The following is a 20,518-nucleotide window of genomic DNA, read 5'->3' on the forward strand; positions in this document are numbered from 1 at the left end:
GGAAACTCTGCAGCTCTGTTGTCTCTGTTGTCTCAGCTGTCATAATTTGGCTCCAGGAGGTACAACTATGAATTTCTGACCTTAGGTTATGTGCCACTGTTGGTATTTGGCCTCACAAACATTGATGGTTTCAAGACTCTTATTTGACATTTGACTTCCAAACAGCCATAAACAGTGCTCCCCTATTCATCCATTATTCATGGGTGCGTAACTGAGGATGCCAATTTGACTTCAAGGCTTATTAAACGTACACCTGATAATGCTTGTTATAAAGGACAAGGCAGCTATCACACTAGAGGAACCCTGGCTCACCTGTCAGGGGGACCCAGCTATTGTTGGACGTGTTTGTGAACACAAGAGCCCTTAGCATGTCAAACCCTTTTGATTTTGTGAGCAGATAAATACTTTGGATACTCTTACTGCTTGAGCATTAAGAAAATACGGCTTGGTATGCAGATGTTTCTGATGGCAAATCATATGAACGGAGATAAAAGAATAAAAGCACACATTTGTTTCTGAGACACGTTTGCACATTTTCAGCCAGAGTAATATCCCTAACTTGATTGCTGTGGTTGCCATCTTACTCATACTCACTTTTTATTGCTGTAATTGACCTATGCTCTCCCACCTGCTGTAACATCAAGGGAGAGAGCAAAAAGCAAACACACACATCCTATAAGCTGCACACACACACAAATGCTTGCACAAACTCGCATACACGCACAGAGGCATATCTCATTACCATCCTCCTGATAGTGCAGCCAGTGGGTGTTGCAAGAGGAGGAGGAAGGGAGAGCAAGACAGGGAGAGAGAGGGAGGACAAGGACAGGCAGAGAACCAGAGCCAGCATTACAGAGAGGGAGAGCAGGAACACTCAACAAGATAACAGGAGATACGCGTGGGAACGGCAGCCCACAGGAAAGGCAGAGATAGAGACAGAGCAGGGGGAGCCAGTGGGTCTGTCTGTGTGTGTGTGTGTGTGTGTGTGAGAGAGAGAGAGAGAGAGCTCAGTGTGTTTCCACGGTTCTCCTGAGGCCGTGGCAGCCATGGCGTCAGAGCCCAGCACCCAGTCCAGGGTGATGTTCCAGGCAGTGGACAAAACAGAGGAGCCGGCACACCGCAAGCTGGGCAAGCTGACAGTCAAATACAACCGCAAGGACCTGCAGAGGAGGCTGGATATCGAGGAGTGGATCGACGGGCAGCTGCACCTGCTGTTTGACTGTGAGGTAGGGTAGGGCTGGCTCACACAGACACACACACACATACTGAGGAGGAGGTGAGGGGAAGGAGAAAGGCAGGAACTGGACTGCTCATCGGTGCCTGCGGTGTACTATCCATCATGTGTGAGAGATTACAGCGACCTAAAAGAGGAGTGGGTGGGAGACAAGTAGCTTTTGCCTCATGACTGCAATTTTTGGCACACAAGCCCTCATGTGTCATCAACCTGACTGCAGTATCAGCTGTTCGGTGTGCATCGTGGTGTTCTACCATAGTGATTAGATTATTTCTCATAGATCCGATGCCCGATGTAAGTCATTAGGGAGCATTCACAGGCATGTTGCAACCCTGTCAACGTAGCACCTAGACCCCTTTAACATATGGCTAAATTTACAATTGAGGCATTCAGCAGTTGATTTTACACCTTGTGAAGTTGAATAGCTTAGATTCTACCATCAGTGACATTAGAAGCAAACAAACCTGAGGAAGTAATAAGGAAGTTGCAGAGAAACAAATAAAAAATAAAAGCTATGGCCTGAGATCTATTTCTTGCTTTTATGGTGGCACTGTGTCATCATTTTAGTGTCTGTGCGTGTCCTGTCTCTGTTTGCAGACACATTACTTCAGTGTAGTTGTATAAACAAGAAGAGCTGTAATGTGCAAATGTGTGCTCATTATTTCCAGGGTGTGCCTAATTAATGGCCACATTGCAGAGATGGTAATGTTTAATATGTACAGGGGATTATGGCGAGACATCAGGCGGCTCTCTCTGTCTGCCTCTTTCTCTCTCTCTCTCTCACACACACACACACACACACACACACACACACAGCAACACAACCTTCATAACTCCACTCCTGTACTGTGGGATACAATCCAATTATGTCAGAGGCTCCATATTGATTTGCTTGGCATTCTCCGAGGGGAAACCATGGCAACAGATGTCTCATCGCCCACATGAGGCGACAGCGTGGCACAGTGGAATTAGGGGTGTCTGTTTAGGAGCAGGAGCTTCCTAATGACGATGCAGATCAGATGACAACACCGCCTCCGTTTCATGCTGGATAAGGCCGAGACAAACTGTTTCTCATTTAATTCCCGAACCTCATGGAGACCCTTGGCTGCAGATGGCCTGGAGCCACCTCTCTGTCTGGCATCCCCTAACACTGCCAGGCAGCCTTTTGCAAGATGGCATGTACTAGCACTGCACAACGTGAGCATGCATCCACATCTATCTGACCGGCTGGCTGACATGGAAGTTCTTTACAGCAAATGTAGTGATAGACAATTAGTTTCTCCAGTTATCTCTACTCATCTTCTACACCAGCAGATAGGAGGGGTTAAGCATGTTCAAACCCAAGTTACAGCTGAGTGCCAGGAATATTGTGCAACTATTTTCCTCATCATAATACTTATTTTATGAGCTTTACTCCATTTACATCCCAAGCCCTCTCCCCTGTGGTAATATATGATAATAGGCTTGTAAAGCCGAGGGTGGAATAAATCACATTAGTGGAAACCAGGACGTGTTGATAACAAAAACAGATCTGAAGTCTTTCTCTGTGTACTCTTTTGATCTTGTCCCAGAAACATACAATTATTTCACGCTCGCAGGACTCAGACTCACATATTCTGGTACTAACATAATCCAACATGAAGATAAATGTGCAGCAAATGTGCAGCACAGACAGTGCATGTGCATGTTTCCCCAGCAAGTTGAATGATGAGCTCTTGGTATGATTGATGAGATGAGGATAGATATCAATAAGACTAGAAAGTTTCTCTCTGTATAATTTCCCTAAGAATAGTCCTGACCTTGCAGTATGAAAATGGAGGCTTTACTTAGTAGTTGGACTGGACTGGACAGTTGCATTAGCTACTTGTGTGGAATTAGTCGTGAATTGTCCATGTGTACTGGCCAATGTAATGAATATTGCATGGGCTCAGGGGGAAGGCTACTCTGTTGGTTCTCCGAGTCTTCCGCGTGGAAGCATTTACCATCAGTCCCCTGTGTCACCGCCTGAATTATTTATCCGCATCTCTAATTCATACAAGTGCTGCCTTGGTCTGGAGTGGACGCATTCGTTGCAAACTTCACACCTTTTGAGATACGATGAACTAAATAAAAATGGTGTGGAAACACAGCTTTCAGATAGACTTGAAGCAGTTGAGCCATGTTTAGGCTTGTAGTAACTCTGATTTTTTTCAATGGCACAAAGTTAATTTCTTTAAGAGTTGATGTATTGCAGACTCATCATTGCCAAAAGTTCTAATTCTTATTTAGGAAATGTCCCAGTCTTGTATAATTGGATAACAGTCTTTGGATCTTGCACTCTGTTAACTTTATGTAACTGTAACTGGCATGACTCTCTGTGAAGTTAATGAATATTTTGACCTGTGGGCAGCTCGTGCCTCTGACAGGAAAAGGGAAGGGTCTGATATGTTATCCACACACTTGCAACTTCTCAAAACAGCTGGTTTTTCCCAGCCATGGTTTCCTTTACATTATAACAGCAAACACATAGTATGCGGAATGGAACCACACTGTGTTTGATGGTGATGTTTTGTTGCAATAGTCTCTCATTTGATATAGTGAGTGTCATTACTCATACATGTAAGGAACATGCAGAGAACTACTTGAATCTAGCCTTATACAGCGTAGCAAAAGACACATTTTAGGAAACACGCCTATTAGCTCTGTAGTCTAGAGTTAGATGAGAAAATTGGCAACTCACATATCTGTCTGTTTAATACAGAACTACACCCAGCAGCTGGTTAGCTTAGCTTATCGTAAAGAGCAGAAACAGGGGGAAACAGCGAGCCCACCTCTGTCAAATGTAACAAAACCCATCTATGAGCACATCTGAAGTTCACCAATTAACATGTTTTATTTCATTTATTTGCAGTTTCACTTTTTATGCTAAGCTAAACTGCTGGGTGTAGCTTCATATTTAGTGCACAGATATGAGAGTGTATTTCCCAATATGCTGCTTTAAATGTCAACAGGCTAAAAGCCTAACATGCTGCTAGCTGCCTCATTACACCAACAATATTGAAGACGAGTTAAACAGAACAACAAACAAAGTAAACGAGCCAACATGGCACAACAAAACAGGTCAGTGAGTCACCTAATTAAAAAGCATCCATCTTCCACAGCTAGTGAACATCTAGAGCTTTTGTTCATGGTAATACGGCGTTTTATCTTCTTGTTTTAAATGTTGATGCATTGACCTAAAGGTGGGACTACAGGAAAAGTTCTATAAAGATCAAACAGATAGAGATCCTTTCATTGGGAGCATGAGCGTGTTCAATAAACCTGATAATCTCTCCGTTATCATTTAAAATATGCTATGTACTGAGTGGAGATTTTGGTGAAGTTCAATGGGTCACCACAATCACTATGGTTCCTCTTCTGAGGAGCTTAAAAGCACTGAGTGAATATGACAACAACTTGCTGAATATATTGTATTTTGTACTGGACTGTGCAGTAAAAATGGTGTCCTGGTGCTGGATAGTCAAGGGCAGACTGATCGATTCGTCAACTTTAGGGCAATTTCAGTAAACTTCATTTCTATAGTGCAATCCTAAACAAGGTGTTTGTCTGAAAAGATCAAATCAAACTGGATCACTAATGAAGTGCAACAAAACAACTACAAGCGCTTTTAAGAATCAAATGGAAAAACGAAGGATAAAAAACATGATGATACTGATGAAACTTTGCTGATTCTGAATTATAATTATAACGAAGGTCACCCTTTCTTGACAAAATCCAACTGCTATTTAGACCGCATCTGTATTGCCTGTCTAAAACTACAAACCTCTGAAAACCAGCCTAATATTCATGAATTCCAGTACAAGTGCCAACATTCATTTTCGCTTCAGTCTATTGCTTTCAACTTCAAAAAGTGCAGCTGAGACACTTCTGCCCGGAGGCCTCATTAAAATGCTATTTTCCTCTGACAATGAAGGTAAATCTCAACAAGCTGAAAATTTGCACTACGTGTATGAAATGCTGAAAAGTTATTAGGGTCACAGCACTTCTTCATGATAAATGCACACGTTTCCCTCAGCAATATTCAGCAGTGCTCGTCATTGTGCTGCATTCACGGGCAGACAGAGGGGATTAAAGCCATAAAGCATATCCCTGTTCATGCCATCACTAAAGTGTCACTCTCACATTCATCCTTCACTTACTGAATACGCTTCTCCAGATAGCCATTCAGTTCTCTGCAATTAATAGTAATATATTATCGATCCTTGCTCAGTGCAAATAAGTACGATCCACCACACATGATTACATACAGCAGTCTATTACAGCAAATATGTTTATCTCCAAAATGTGAAGTTAGATGCCAGCTCCACAACAATCAAGTTAGCAATAATAAATATCTAACGTTGGTCTTGACTTTCAAATTTTACGTTAGGTTTAAGCACCAAAAGGTTCAGGACAAGGTTATGGTTTGGGTTAAAACAACTACTTCCTTGAGGCAATCAGGTTATTTTCACATGGCAATCAAACCTTAGTGTGAAAATGGTGCGTTTTTTCCCTCTTAGTTTGAAAGCTGTGCTGAGCGTCATGAAACAATGGAAACATTTGTGTCTTTGTACACAAATGTAATAGGTTAATTATTTGTTTTCCACTGTATTTCCACTAATTATATACCAGGTTGATTTACAACAGTGCATATGCAGTGACTGTTAAACAGGGCAGTAGTTAAAAGAAATCTGGACTACTTCATTAACACTAAACCATTTGAAGCATTTGGTCTAACAAGATGTAGCACAAAACGCAAACCACAAAGCACAACACAACCACCCACAGCCGAGCTGGTACAGCAAAGCCCACACAGCGCAGGAGCGTACATCACGGACACGGCCCTGTGTCCTGCAGACATCAGCAGAATACATGGGCGTCCATACTGGCAGCATGTATCAATTAGAGGGGGCACAGGGGACTCTGAAGGTGGGCCCATCTATTCCGCCACTCAGCACTTCCACATTGATTAGCTCTCTCCTCACCCAGAAAGCTGTGCGAGTCCCATCCTCAACAGCCATGAAAACTCCCCAACCAGAAAATATCCCCCTTAAAAAGAGGCCCCACTTGTCAGACGTGAGTGTCCGCCTGCTGACTCAAGATATCTTCGTGTTCAGGATCCCTCCATGAGCACTCTTCATCCCCGAAGGTGCGGATAAGGGCTTGTGATATGAACTGATTACTTTGCTTTATTGGCTTTTTATAACTTGAGACTGCCAGCCTTTGTTTCATTAAGGCTAACATTTTAGAAATAAGGGGTTTATATGGACCTCAAGTTCATAATTTAAAGTCCAATGCTGCCCTTGGGTTTGTATTATAACTCAGGTGTGAACACAATGTGAGACAACTGGAGCTGAGATGAATATATTCTTTAGAGAACATTCCTACTGGAAGTAATCTCTCAGTAATGGCTGAGCTAAATGCTAGCTGGGTAAACCATCCATGAAATCTGATGATGGCATGTGGCAAGTGTGGCCTCCTGGAGCCTTTTTGCCTTCATGCCTCAGTGCTCTTCAGCTTTGCTTATGTGTACAGCACATCATCAATCACATCATTGCTATGAGAAATTATAAAGGGAGACAAAGTGTTTATTCAACAAAACAGTCAACACTATTAACTCAGATGATTGGCTATCGATAAAAGCACAGTGTCAACACTTGACAGTCAAACAGTTTATATGATATGGTGCAAGGATTTCATTACCACACTGCGATGAAATGCCATGTTGCATCATATCCTAGATCACATCTTGGGCGTTCTTTTCCTTCTGAATGACTCTGCTCAGTTCGTGGAGTGAAAGGATAGCAAGAAACTCGCATTATATAAGAGCTTTTGTAGCATGCAGAAATACACACGTGTGGGCAATATAGCGGCAGAGGAATATCAACCTTAGACCTTAACTTTTGTTTCTCGCTGCTTTTACAGGAGGAAGAGATTCCAGAGTTAGAGATTGACATAGATGAGCTCCTGGAGCTGACAGACGAGGGGCAGAGAACCCGGCTGCAGGTGGGATTGCGCAAGTTAACGTATCAACAATTTCACAATCTTTTCTTCTTGCGTTTTTAGCCATTATTCACATTGCGTCTCTAGTTATTTTTTGCTTCATGGAACTGGTACCCAAGTTCTTCAAGCAAAGGTCAACCTGAATCCCAGGAGTCCAGAATTTTAACCTTTTAACGCCTTGTTCCTAGTTGACACCTGGGTACATAGCTAACTATATGCAATGTGGGGTAATCTCTTAACAAGCTTTGGGCCCTTGCTGGAATCCAGTGTTGCAATGTTTGCAGTGAAAAAGCAATGTCCAGAGTTGTTAGTGAGCCTTCCTGTGTTTGTGTTCTTTGTTAGGAGTTGTTGCAGGAATGCGGAAAGCCAAAAGAGGTGAGACAAAAAAAGATATATGAAACTACACACGAGCCTATAAAGATCTCAATATTTAACAGAGGGGAAAAAAAGATGACTTGTTTACTGGTACTGTTGTCTTGTCTAGTCTGTAAAATGCAGAAATAAAAAAATCAATTTTCTCCATCTTCCCTGTAGGATTTTATCAACGGGCTGCTCTACAGGATAAAAGGTCTACGCAAAATGTCAGGTCCCTTGAAGAAATAATCATAGGTCAAATAAAGAATTGAGACAATGTGGAGCCTCTTATCTTCCCATGCATTAACTCTTCGGATGCCTGTATGTGCGGTTCACACGTCTGTGGGACTCTCCTCCTGCCCTCCGCCCCCTCCCAGGGTCAGCACCAGTCTAAAACCAGGGTAGTCGAGGTTTTGAATGGAATTTTTATTATTATTATTATCATTTCACTTTAATTTATGGACTGCTATAACATTTTGTCTCCCATAAACATACCAATAATGCACATGTGATAAAATCTGTATTGACTATTACTCAGACGGACTGTTTTTTTTTTTTCCTGTGCAAGACTGTACATTTTCGGTTGCCTATTTATGTACATAAAACGTTTTTGTTCTGATAACAGTGTTGTATGTCAAAATAAAATTGAACATTTTCAAGACAAGGTTGTTGATGGATTATAAAAAGGAGTTACAGCTGATTTTCAACAGTGTGACCAACAGTACAGTATCGTCAGGGATTATTCCTTCCACATATACAAATAAATATTGACATGTCTATTACACACATCAATTTACAGTACCAGTTATACTATCATGTTACCACGCTTGTTCTTTATTAGTGCTATAAAACACTTATTAGCTTTTAAAGAATGATTATGTCCCAAAGTCCAAGACTTTGCTCAAGCACGGCTGTCAGCACATTGTTCCCAGAACACAAGCTTCTGTTTTCTGCTGTAAATTTTTCAACACAGTGATGGAAACAAAGGAGACGTTGACACGTCAAGTCTAGGAGTAAACACAGTGGCAGGAAGGTCCATTAAGTATGCATCCATTATCCTAGTCCATTTCCTGTCTGTGGTGTGTGTCTGACATGGCCAGAAAAGGCAAAACACAGTAAGGCCTCCACACAAACCTTAATGGAACAGGCCCCCAGAGGAGAGTGTAATTATGGTTTCTCCTCAGTTTGCTTGACAGTAATGCACACTGATGAAACTGCACTCTGGCCCTCTCTCTGTCATATACAGGTCTTTGGGCTGAGGGCTCCATTATAGTAATTTGCTTGGTTCGCCCCCCACTTCCACTCTTACTGCTCTGACACAGAGGCCATCTATACCGTAACGCTACACTTCTGACACGGCCTGCCAGCCGCGTGATTCAAGAAAAAAAAAAAAAAAAATAGCTTCAGCGTTAAAAATATAACTAAAAAGAAATGCTACGTTCGTTAAAGATGTGACAAAGCGCCAAACACTTTTGCATCCTTTATAATGAAATTACACACAAGGACAAGAAAGGCAATACTCGTGTCAGACTTGCAGCCAAACATAGATTACAAGAGTGACTGCAGTGCCTGCCAAGAGAAAACAAAGCCCTCAGTAATCCTTTTATACTGACTCCTCTGTACTCCTTCAGTCCAGAGCTGACAGTAGTCTGGGACTGTACATCATTCCAGATGAGCTCGTGATGTGTCTGCTTTCTGAATGTATTGTCAAATTGAGAAAAAAAAAAAAAAAAAGAATCAAATGGCGACAAGTGCAAAGTGCATCTAATTTGAGCCTTTGTTGCAATTGGGAAGTAGGACAAGTGACATAAGAAAAAGGCTTCGAGTTTCTTATCCTGTTGGACAGTTTAAAACTTTTCTGTGTGCAGAAGCTGTAAAGTTTTTCTAGAATACCAACACTGTCTAGTAGCCTCAGGAAGATGTACTTACTTCTATTCTTATACATGACAGAAACAATAGGTGCTATGTTTTTCTTATTATACACATTTTATTTAATTTACATTAACATTTACGTCTATCTCTAGTCTGCTTTGCCATATGTTACCCATTGTTTTTGATTTGCTGAGCTCATCTTTAAGCAGTTACAGAAAGCAGATGCTGCTCTTCCTGTGGTCTGTGTAGACGAACACGTTTAGAACCACTTCGGATAAAATAAGTTTGGGTTAAAATTAGAGTTCCGGCTTGCTTTAGATAATAGGTAGTGTTTAAATCTTCTGAGATGCTGTTTTATTGACAATATTAGGTCACTTTAGTCTAAAGCACAAGTCTAACAGTGATGACTGACCAGAGCCTGATAAGGCAAACAACTACAGCACAGTCTCACTATCATGTCTTCCTCTTCTTCTTTGGTGCAGTGTAGTTAGTGGTGCGATGCTCCATCCTGTCATATTTATCATGGCCTTCCCTGGGGAGATAATGGGGAGTGGATTGATAATTCATCACACTAAATACTTTATATTCATGCTGCTTAACAGTATGGCAGCAGCCTGCCTACGATTTATCTGGGCCATGGTATACATTCCAAATCACAGCCTTTGCTCTTGGGCATCAGAACAAAGATTTCCATGCAAAGCTCTATTACGAGATTATTGTTGTGGCTCTTATAATGAATGTTTCTTACGCTACCTGAAGCAGCGGTTGCAGTATAGGTCTCCATCACAGGTGTGACAGCGAAGGGTTGCGTCTTGGTTACAGATGCAGCACCACGGAAGCTCTTCATCATCGCTGTCTGATGGCTGCCGTGCAACAGCAGCTGGTGAAATCCTGCTCTTAGGTGCTGAGACCTGGGTGTTTAAAACACATCAGACCAACGAGGGATTACGTGTTGTTCTCTCTAATAGCTTGAAAATGTATGACTTTGTATTTTGGCTGTTGTTTCATACTGGTTTCTTCGAGGCCTTTTTCTTTTCTGTGTTCTTTGGTCCACTCTGTTCTAAAGGTATGTTGTAGCCACTGGCTTCATCCAATGCAGCCTCTTCAGAGAGCTGCAACAACAGTCAAAAATACATGAATTTCACAACATGTCCTCCAATTCACATTACAAATGATTAAAATGGCAAAATAGCAGCCCCTTGTGGCCCCCTGAACTGCTCCAGCTTAGTTCACAATCATCTTTAAGGGTGTGATAAGCACTCAGTGTTTAGTTATGTAAGACGAACTATATATCTACATTACACTATGAACTATGAACTTTACTTTGCATTAAGCCTCAGACCTGTTTTAACACTCTCATCACAGCTTCTTCCTCAGTCTCCTCGTCACTGTCGGGATGCTGAAAGTCCTCCATAGTAACTAGAAGTGACGTGACAAATACAACAACTAAGACATTCACACTTCTGTCATGGTTACACCGTTTACAGCTCAAGCTCTTACCATGTTTTCTGACTTTCCAATGTTAAAGTGAGGATAACAAATAAGGTTAAGAAAGTGGTACACCAAGATCTCTGTCTGTGATATACCTTTGTCTGGGTCTTGCCCCTTCAGCTGTGCCAGCCTCTTGGCCATGTGGAGGACCTGATCCTGGGAATGGTGCTCCTTCCTCAGCTCCTCCATGGCCTCCTCCAGCAGACGGGCCTTTTCAGTTTCCAGCTGCTTGACCGCCTCCTGGTTCTCGTCCAAATTCTCATCCAATGTTCCCCCCTCCCCCTTGTTGAGATCATTCATACGGCCATCTACACCTGCAGAAGGATTAATAGAGTACGTTGCAGAATGTTTAGGAAATCCCCACTAGCTAGCTAATCAAAGCCATATTTTGGTCAGAAAAATCATTGCATATGATTGCATAAAACTACGATATGACTGCATTGTTAATTATTAACTGTATGTGGGAGAAATCAATGGGAGAAGTAACATCTTACTGCATTCAGGATTTGATTGCTGGTTGTCTATGGCAACTTCTTCTGTCATCTGAGTAATCAGATCATTAGCTTGCTCAGTCTGAGTCCTGTTATCTGGAGCCTGGTGCACCTGCACAGATGAGCACACAAGAACATATACTGGTAAACAATTACAGTAAACTATTTAGCATTCACGTCCTTCTAAATTAGCCTTAAATTCTTAAAGCTGTCAATGAGCCATAATGTACGAGCCACAAAACAAGTAGGAAGAGCTTTAGCTCACAGGTGGAGGGGCTTGAGATGGTGGAGGTTGACCCTGTAGAGCTGCCAGACGGTCCTCCATCTCTCTTGCAGAAGGCACTGGCTGGCTGGGAGCTTTCAGCGCAGCAAGGCGAGACTCCAGCTCTTTTTCAGACGGGACAGACTCTGAAGAAGAGGTAACAAGCTTACGATGGCTTTTGTCAAGAGAAAATTTGTTTTTAGTGTATTTGTCACATTAAATCAGAGTAGTAGCTGCTAAACATCTCATTTCATTACTTGGTGTGGTGTCCTCCTTCAGCTTTTGAAGTCTTTCAGCAATAGCCTGATCTTCTTTACTCAGGCCTCTGGTTGGTAGATGGCCTGATTTGATGTTTCTGTTACCTCCAAATGCAAGAGGTTGGGTCTGCTGTCCCTGCTGTTTGGCCTCAAACGCAGCGACCCGTCTATGGAACAAATATGAACTTTAAATATCATGAAATGGGGTTGACAATGTGTCATTTTTTTCAAGTTTGCCATATACTGACTTCTTGTAATTTTCAGGAGGAGACCATTTTCCAGCACTGTTTGGAGATTCCCCTCTAAAAATGAAGACATGGTGATTAGGAAGAATGTTTATTGATACTAATTAGTAATCACAGTCATATTGTTTTGCATGGTTTGACCTTTACCTCGTCAGATTACCATGGCACTGCTTGCAGACCTTCTGCTGGGTGTTGCCACAGCGAGGCACCACAGCACTGAAAGTCAAACAGCTGGAGCAAAAGGAGCGGCCGCAGTTCTTACAACCCAGCTGTGAGGATATTTCATTGTAAATTACAGTTTACTTGCCTTAAAATGTTTAATGTGTATAGCTGTGTGGTTGATATTAGCCAGCCAGGTCTTACCTCTTTCTTGAAGAGATTGAACTTTGATGCACAACAATAACAACGGTTGTCCATGTCGACACGTGCAGACAGTCATGAGACAGGCAGTTAGAATTAACTGATATTGCGCTAGCGGGTTAAAATGAAAAAGAAAAGGCCCATTAATCACAACTATTTGGCAGCGAGCTACCTATTTCAACCTTTCAACGTTGCAATAATCAAAACAGGAACCATCCCGGAAGATAAGGCGTGACGTCAATTTGCGTTTTCCTGTTTCTGATTCCTCCAATCAGCTTTCTGCAAATTCTCTCGCGGCTCTCGTTCAAAACATTGAACCGACCGCTGCGGTGTTGCTGCAACGTTGTAGCTGTAACGTTAATCTTCTTTAAAAAAGAGACAAAGGAAGTTCGGAAGCGGTAGGAGAAAAACGTTATTTTTTAGATCGTTAGTTTTACTTTCATATCTGACTGGTAAATTCCGATAATATTACGAACAACGTCAAAAACTATCGAGCTAAAGCTAATGTTAGCTAGCTAGTGTGTTAGCTCCCGACGTCATCCACCCATTAACGTTAGAGAGAAGAAAACCTCGTTATTAACGCAGCCAGGACACTGGAAACACATGTCCTTCAGTATGTGTAGGATGACGACTACAGTAAATAGTAATTTGTTGTGTTGCTACTGGGTATTTAGTCATTAGATGTCAAAATATATTCATATACGATGATGTAGGATCATTGTCGTTATTATCTAACGTTATTATATATCCGTACGCTAATATACAGTCACTTCTATTTCCCTGGTATGAAATGATTCCCATGGCTTGTTGTCTTTTTCAGTGTGAACACTCGAGCAACGATTTAGGTGATGATAACTATTCCGATAAACTATAGATTATATATTTCAGACATGAAGGGGTATTAGTTACGTGGTGATTTACATCGCTATTTAAACAATGCGTTAGAATCTAAAGGTCAAAGGACAGAATCACGCAGCAAGATAAGTTGGTAAAACATAAGAAAAACTATTTAGGCCAGCCGAAAACTGGTTGGTCTGGTTGAATAATTATGCTACTTCAGAAGTCTTTGAATATATTGAAAGGTTACAACAAGGTCAAAGGGATCAAATCTAAAACAATTTAGGGCTGGAGCTGGCAATCACGTTGTTATCAATTAATCTTACTTTTTTATTATTAATGATTAATTCATACCATATAATGTCAGTTTAAAAAAAGCCCAAGGTGACAACTTAAGGCATCATGTTTTGTCTGACCAAAAGCCCAAAATCCAAGGAAAGCTAATTTAAAATTGTGTAAAACAAAGAAAGTCTGTAGCTCTGAAACCACATAATGTTTGGCATGTTTCCTTAATAGTGGGTTAAATAAATAATCTATCAAAATTGGGAGTCAGGGGAAATAAGTCTTTCACCTAAATTATATTCAGTGAACTGATATGTGTGCGTTTGTTGGTCTGTACCTATCTAGATTTAATTTTCACAATGGCCGAAGGAGGAGATGTGGAATGGGAGCTAAGCAAAGAAAACATCCAGCCGCTGAGGCGAGGCAGAGCCATATCAGCCTTACATCAGGCACTCAGTCAACAACAGGATGGACTCACCTCTGCCATCAACCAGCAGAGACAGTATGGATGATCTTAAAAACATTGCACGAGTTACACCGATTTCTGCTGAACACTTCTTTACAGCACTTTTCACATGATGATGGAGGTTTTGCGGCTTTTTGTTTCTTCAGGGCCTTTGAGTCTGAGCTGCGGATGTACGAGGGAGATGACCCACTTGATGTTTGGGATCGGTAAGTCAAACATGTAAACAATAAAGTGTATTCACGTGTGCTGCTCTTAAACCTGAGAGGTCTCATTTGTAACCCCCACATGGTTCTGCCTGTTACAGGTACATTAAGTGGACAGAGCAAACCTTCCCTCAGGGAGGAAAGGAGAGCAATCTTGCCACACTGCTGGAACGAGTCGCAACCAGATTCACAGAGGAAAAGAAATATCACAGCGACCCACGCTATGTTGAACTCTGGATCAAATTTGTATGTGCAATGTTTTAACCTCTGGCTTTTTTTTTTAGCTACTGTTAGAAACTAATGACCGCAGCAGTAATAACACTTGCCCTACATGTGTATTGTGTGTTATTAGGCAGACAACTGCCCCGAGCCCTTGGACATTTACAGGTACATGCAAGCACAGGAAATAGGAGTGACACAAGCATCCTTCTACATCGCTTGGTCAGAGGAATATGAGAACCAGGGCAACTGTCGCAAAGCAGACCTGGTCTACCAGGAAGGATTCAAGAAATGTGCCGAGCCGCATGATAAGCTCCTGCAGTTTCACAAGTATGGATTCAACTGATAAATTTTGAGATATAGTTTTAGAATGTAAAATTGTGGCATTGTCACAGTTTTCTGTATTGTTATTTGTAGGGCTTTGCAGGCACGTGTATCCCGACAGGTGTTGATGAACGTGGACCAGGACAATAGTGATGATGAGCCCAAACAACCTGAGAGGGTTTCACTAGCTGACCTCAAACCTAGAGGGAAGAAAAAGGCCATTGCCCCCATCAACAGGTCTGGGACTGCAATCAGAAGTAAGCACATGAATAAACAAAATCAATCTGTTGAAATTTTAAGATGATATATCCAGTGCTCCAGCACCATTAAATATCAGCATCATCATTAAAAAAGGGTGTTTAACTTCAATGTTGGGTGTTTTGAACAGATATTTCTGGAGGCCTGCAGTCACGTGGTGCCCCAGTCCTCGGCAATGTTTCAAACAGTCGGATGGTGATCTTTGATGAGAACAAGATTCAGAGTGCTGACCTTTCGGAGCCTAAGTTAGAGTCATGGGTGGCCCCTCCCACCGCCAGAGCAAAGGAAAATGAGATGAAGCCTGAAAGATGGTGTGATGTCAAGGTGTGTGACGAGTAGGTGCTGTGGTAGTTGATCTGATCTTTCAAATGTAACCCAGTGATGTCAGTTGTATTTTGTTTGTACCATAGATGCCCCAGAAGACCAAATTTGGACATACTGTTATGGCCCCACCGCCCCCCAAACCCACCTTCCAACCATTTGTTGAAGAGTCAGACCAGCCTCCAACAATGTAAGTGACAGCTAGAATCTAGAAGTTTCATCTTCAGATTTGATGCATTGCTGAACATTTAATTTGCATCACACATTCAGGCTTGTGTAAGGAGCAACATAATCCTGAAATTGAGTTCTTAAGTAAAGCCCTTCCTGTTGTAACCTCTCAATTGTAATGCAGCTATTCCCTGTTTTATTTCACTGTAAGCTGAATAAAAATCACATTTTACAGCATTAAAAACAAATTCAAGCCCCATTCATGACTTATTTCAACGTTAGATCTAACCTAAGTTTAACCTTCTCAGCTATATTAGTAAAAAATTTTTGGTTTGCTTTGGCATCTTCTTTCTACCCCCTCAGGACTCCATGCAAGATCAACCCGGCAGTGAACACAGTTTTATCATCACGTAAGCCCTGCAGAGAGGAGACCCCTCTGAAGAGACTACAGGAGCACCATCAGCAACAGAAGGAAGCAGAGTCAGGAAAACGTCAGGAGCAGAGCATGTACTGTAAGGAGCTGCTGCTCAGCGGCGCCACTGAGTTCTGCTTTGAGGAACTGCGAGCGGAACGCTGCTTCAAAAAGATGGCGCAGGAGTCACAGGAAGTCAGAGGCCAGAAGGATCCAGCTAGTGCCAGTGCTTCAAACTGATGACTCTAAGAAGACTTCCAGAGTTCTTTTATGTGGAGTCTTCGCTTTAGACAGGATTTTTCTGCAAGTATCATGTCATTACTGTTACATGTTGTTTGTTTTCCTGCTGTAAATATTTTGTTCATAGAGATGGAGTTACTCAGAAAGGTGAAAAGACGAAGGGGTAAAGCTTTTTAGAAACCCTATGAACTGAAGTATTTTTTAGTTGTGTTTCATTCATTAAAATACGACAGGTGGACCAAATAATAGGAACACCTGTACAGTGTAATCCAGTACAAAATATTGAACTGACAATAGCAAAGAGTGCACATCCACATAATTTCAACAAAGAATAATCAGCATAGGTTTAGACATCAGCACAGGATTGTGTCTATGTTACATGTCTGCTGTGTAAATACTGAACACGTTGTCTCCTCAGCAGAAATACTAATCACACTCACTCCCAATTTCACTCTTTGTCCATTTATCCATTTTTCTCAATTCCGCTGTTCTTAAGAACAGCATCTTTTTTACGTGTGCTGCCTTTTTAAGTTGATTTGTCTCGTTCACAGTTTTTTGAGCAGATGTTTCAGGACAACATATTGGAAAGAAGGCCTGTGAGGTGATTCGACTGGGTTTTATTTCTCAATCTGAGTGAATTCTTCCTTCAAGTCCATGTATGACTGGTGTTCAATAAACTTGTTAGAATGTCTGAGTGATGATGAGTGGAATTGTTTTCTGTTGTTTTGTGATGGAGGGGGGGTGTAGTAATGCTCTGTCAGCAGGGGGCATGCGAGGGAAAGCATTCCTGGTGAGGGTACTCGGATTACTAATGGAGAGCTACAACCCTTAAGAGTAAAAACAGTATCTGCATCATTATTCTGATGAAGTGACTTAATTTATTTTTGTGTGCACACTTCCCAGGCATAAGAATTTTATGAGCAAATCATGCTTTCAGCTGGCCCAGATGTTAATCATTGTCCAGGAAAGGTTACCCAGAAGCCGCTGAGTAAAGTGGTGGGACTAAAGCTAATCTGCTGTGATGATGGGATGTACTTCACACAGGCAGTTCGCAGGGCAGACTTTGATGAATGACTAGAGGATAGTTGGTTGGCTCATTAGCAAGTGAAATCCACCCTTTGCGGTGGGGAGCAGCACAAGCCGCGGTTATCCCCAAGAGGTCACTCTCCCGATGCGCTATGATACAGAGTGTTGCAGCTTTTCCGTGAGCGCAGCACACTGGAGGAACAGACTTTAATCTCATATTGGAAATATGACACTGCCAGCCAAGATCCTCTCAACTGGTGAGTTCCCAAACTGTCTACTTTAAAATTTGGCTTAGCACCGAGAGCAGCTGAAATTCAGTGATAAATGATAGGCAACATGATGCACTCCCATCATAATAACACAGCATAACCACACCATAATGCATCCGCTATGGCTCGCTGTTTGGCAGGACTTATTAAAAGCTCATCGCACGGAAGCAAGCAGCCAGTGGCTCCGATCGCGCCTCAGACAGAAAATCCATAGCTTTCTCTTACTGCAGTGGACAGATGGTACAAGTGAGCTACCTTTCCTTAATGCGCTTTGGACAGGCCCTCAGAGAAGAGCTTTTGTCCAGCGCTATTACTCTGATGGACAAGAACACTCAGGCTCTGCATGAGCCATGTTTTACAGTCGGTGCTCTTAACCTATTTATACAGTTTGTATTTACATGCACCAGTTCACAGAGAGTTTTCTGCTCGTGTCTCTGCAGCACCTCACTTACAAGTCAGTAGATATTTTGCACTCAGCTGGCAGGACGTGGAGAGGGAAACGCAGCAGCTCGTCATCAGACCAGTTTCTCGGTGAGGGGAAGTATGGAAGCTCATTTCTAGCAAGAAAAGAAAGAATGAAATGAAAGATCAAAAATTAGTCATGATGAAAATAACTTCAGTAATAGCAGGCTACGTAAAAATTGTGACCTACTTTTTCATGATTTTGTCTTACTGTTCCAAAATGACCTATTATATCATAACATTTAACCAGCTGTATCATAAAAAGTAAGTCATGATTCTACTTTTTATCTAATAGCTTTAACTTAGTTTGTCAGTTTTTACTTACAAAGTTGTGACATGTTATCTCACAACTGTAACTTGCAGCATTGTTGTGTTTGTTTTGACTAACTTGTCATCTATTGCTTTCTTTTCTGGCCAGATATGGTCTTCTGTATTGACCACTTTTGGTCAGCGAGCAGTACGGTGACACGAGCTTTGCATTCATTTCTACTGTTGTTGCCTTGCTCTTACAGAATTAAAATGGATTAATAGGTCATCTGGAACTGTCAATGGATTTTGACAAGACATTACATTTGCTTTAGCCGTATAGGCTGAACCCTGATAACCCCTGGTGTAATCCTTACAGATTCATCCTAAACAATAGCAGCAATTGAAATGCAAACAATCAAGGCAGTATCACTAATGTGGCTGCTGGGCTTTCATTTTAATGACACTGTAGGTTAAGACTCCTTTTGTAATTGGAGGGCCTTTTTTTTTGCATTACAAACTATTTATCCAAATTGTGGGGGTTTCAGGAGATGCTTTAAGAAGATCATTAAGTCTGACAGTAAACCTGACAAATGCATTTGAATAAACCCTTTAACCCCTGGTGAACAGAAAGCTTGGTCACCATTATAATGTCTCTCCATAATGATGTGCTAAAAGAAATAGCAAAATCCTGTACTTACAGAGTCAATGTACATCTAATGTGTTGTGGAAAACAAATAAAATAAATATAAAAATGAGAACAAAATTAAAAATTTACAAAAAATCTAAATAAATTGTAACTTTAATTTATTCAGCTTTCTCTTGTAATCATTTAGCTTCCATTATTATTATGCCCACTTAAATGAAATGCTGTCTAGTTAACAAACGGAAAAGTACAAAAGTCAAACTTTCTTTTGTCTTCAAGCCAAAAATGAAATTGGTCGCAAATAGTACAACAGTATTAAGAACAAGAGGGACAAATGCAACACATATGATGCATGGTCAGGTTCAGTAGATCGAAGTGTTTCATTAACTGACCTTTGACCCTTGCACTTTCCTTTCATAATGGTCAAGCAGAGACGAGTGTGGGTGTATAAATGCCTCCGCTGAGAAAACAGGACTGTTTTTTGTGATAAACACCACTTTTTGCATGTAAGACACCCATTACAAGATTATTTTACTTCTGTCCGCAGCTCTGAACGGAGAGAAAATTGGAAAAATAAGTCATGCGAGGCAGTAAAACATAGCCAAGCCAATAAATATCTGTGACAATAAGGCTTACAAGTAAGAGTGAAAGAGAGGGAGGGGTCGTGTCTGCTATACCCCCACCAGGGAAATCAGTCATTGTTATGCAGATTGCTTCAGTGGAGCCTTTTTCACTTGAGTTTATTTGATGTGTAAGGAGGAACATCATTAAGCCTGTTACAGTGCCTTTGCATGCATCTCTCATATCAAACCGCCATGTATTACATGTATGCCCCAAATCTGGCTCACTCTGCCAGCAATTTCTGTGCGACTTGACCCTAATACATTTTCCTGCTTTGTGTCTGGTCTTAGCTGCTGTATGAATTATTCAGGAAATGATTGTGGTGAAAAAAGAGGGGAACGTTTCAGTCAAATAATGACGATGCTAGACTGGGGCAGTGCTGTAACTTCAGTTTCTTGTGCCTTCATGCACAAAGATTTTTTTTTTTTTTTGGTCACAAAAGACTCAAAAGAGATTGCGAGGATGAGGATTGCACCCTTGACTGAAATAGCTCCACAATGTGCCCCCCCCCCCCCCTTCCTGTCTTTACACACACAGATACAACAACCCCTCCCGCCATCTGCCATCCCTGACCCTGTCATTCCATGGATAATGCATTTGACTGAACAGCAGCACACAGGGCGGCCGCTGCACCCTCGTGTTCTCATGTCACCCACATTACGTGTAAAGGAGACAGAGGGAGAGATGGAGGGCAGGGAGGTGGATGAAAGGTATCCCAGGTGATGAGGTGTAGCGGAGCCTCTCCTCTTCTTACAGTCACTGGAAACCAGCTTAAAAAAAAAAAAACCAACACATGCACACACTGCTATCAATTCTTTTGCGACCCAATGAGGGAGTGGGAGGAGGCGGAGAAGGAGGGAAGTGATAAAGAGAGAGAGAGAGAGAGAGAGAGAGAGGGAAAGGGAGGTGGGAGGGAGTGTGTGTGAGAGAG

At 41.7% G+C, this 20,518-nt stretch overlaps 3 protein-coding genes across 3 annotated transcripts; 2 read left to right on the forward strand and 1 right to left on the reverse strand.

Moving 5' to 3' along the window:
• The first annotated feature begins 766 nt into the window (after window positions 1-766).
• Window positions 767-8,028, forward strand: ppp1r14d (protein phosphatase 1 regulatory inhibitor subunit 14D). Its single transcript, XM_076748846.1, has 4 exons — window positions 767-1,226; window positions 7,178-7,258; window positions 7,598-7,630; window positions 7,790-8,028. Exons 1-4 carry the CDS (start codon window positions 1,047-1,049, stop codon window positions 7,856-7,858), a joined length of 363 nt encoding a protein of 120 aa, XP_076604961.1. The 5' UTR covers window positions 767-1,046; the 3' UTR covers window positions 7,859-8,028.
• Window positions 8,015-12,813, reverse strand: zfyve19 (zinc finger, FYVE domain containing 19). Its single transcript, XM_076748845.1, has 11 exons — window positions 12,591-12,813; window positions 12,375-12,496; window positions 12,231-12,284; window positions 11,983-12,149; window positions 11,729-11,871; window positions 11,467-11,575; window positions 11,068-11,286; window positions 10,824-10,900; window positions 10,492-10,593; window positions 10,235-10,392; window positions 8,015-10,013 (listed from the first exon to the last, which is right to left on the reverse strand). Exons 1-11 carry the CDS (start codon window positions 12,642-12,644, stop codon window positions 9,935-9,937), a joined length of 1,284 nt encoding a protein of 427 aa, XP_076604960.1. The 5' UTR covers window positions 12,645-12,813; the 3' UTR covers window positions 8,015-9,934.
• Window positions 12,814-12,882: 69 nt separating this feature from the next.
• On the forward strand, window positions 12,883-17,014 carry bub1bb (BUB1 mitotic checkpoint serine/threonine kinase Bb). The gene is made up of 9 exons (XM_076749013.1): window positions 12,883-12,985; window positions 14,052-14,208; window positions 14,319-14,378; window positions 14,477-14,621; window positions 14,728-14,924; window positions 15,012-15,175; window positions 15,307-15,500; window positions 15,587-15,687; window positions 16,029-17,014. Exons 2-9 carry the CDS (start codon window positions 14,066-14,068, stop codon window positions 16,315-16,317), a joined length of 1,293 nt encoding a protein of 430 aa, XP_076605128.1. The 5' UTR covers window positions 12,883-12,985; window positions 14,052-14,065; the 3' UTR covers window positions 16,318-17,014.
• Window positions 17,015-20,518: the final 3,504 nt, after the last annotated feature.

Source organism: Chaetodon auriga, chromosome 14 (genome assembly GCF_051107435.1).
Source record: "Chaetodon auriga isolate fChaAug3 chromosome 14, fChaAug3.hap1, whole genome shotgun sequence".
In the NCBI taxonomy this organism is placed as follows: domain Eukaryota; kingdom Metazoa; phylum Chordata; class Actinopteri; order Chaetodontiformes; family Chaetodontidae; genus Chaetodon; species Chaetodon auriga.

Excerpts from the sequence above, each read along its gene's own strand:
- ppp1r14d (XM_076748846.1), top strand. The coding sequence starts at position 1,047 with ATGGCGTCAGAGCCCAGCACCCAGTCCAGGGTGATGTTCCAGGCAGTG. Across the intron at positions 1,227-7,177 it reads ACCTGCTGTTTGACTGTGAG|GAGGAAGAGATTCCAGAGTT; the intron begins GTAGGGTAGGGC and ends CTGCTTTTACAG. Across the intron at positions 7,631-7,789 it reads AATGCGGAAAGCCAAAAGAG|GATTTTATCAACGGGCTGCT; the intron begins GTGAGACAAAAA and ends TCTTCCCTGTAG.
- bub1bb (XM_076749013.1), top strand. The coding sequence starts at position 14,066 with ATGGCCGAAGGAGGAGATGTGGAATGGGAGCTAAGCAAAGAAAACATC. Across the intron at positions 14,925-15,011 it reads AAGCTCCTGCAGTTTCACAA|GGCTTTGCAGGCACGTGTAT; the intron begins GTATGGATTCAA and ends TGTTATTTGTAG. Across the intron at positions 15,501-15,586 it reads AAAGATGGTGTGATGTCAAG|ATGCCCCAGAAGACCAAATT; the intron begins GTGTGTGACGAG and ends TTTGTACCATAG.
- zfyve19 (XM_076748845.1), bottom strand. The coding sequence starts at position 12,644 with ATGGACAACCGTTGTTATTGTTGTGCATCAAAGTTCAATCTCTTCAAG. Across the intron at positions 11,872-11,982 it reads GAAGGAGGACACCACACCAA|AGTCTGTCCCGTCTGAAAAA; the intron begins GTAATGAAATGA and ends CCTCTTCTTCAG. Across the intron at positions 11,287-11,466 it reads GCAATCAAATCCTGAATGCA|GTGTAGATGGCCGTATGAAT; the intron begins GTAAGATGTTAC and ends ATCCTTCTGCAG.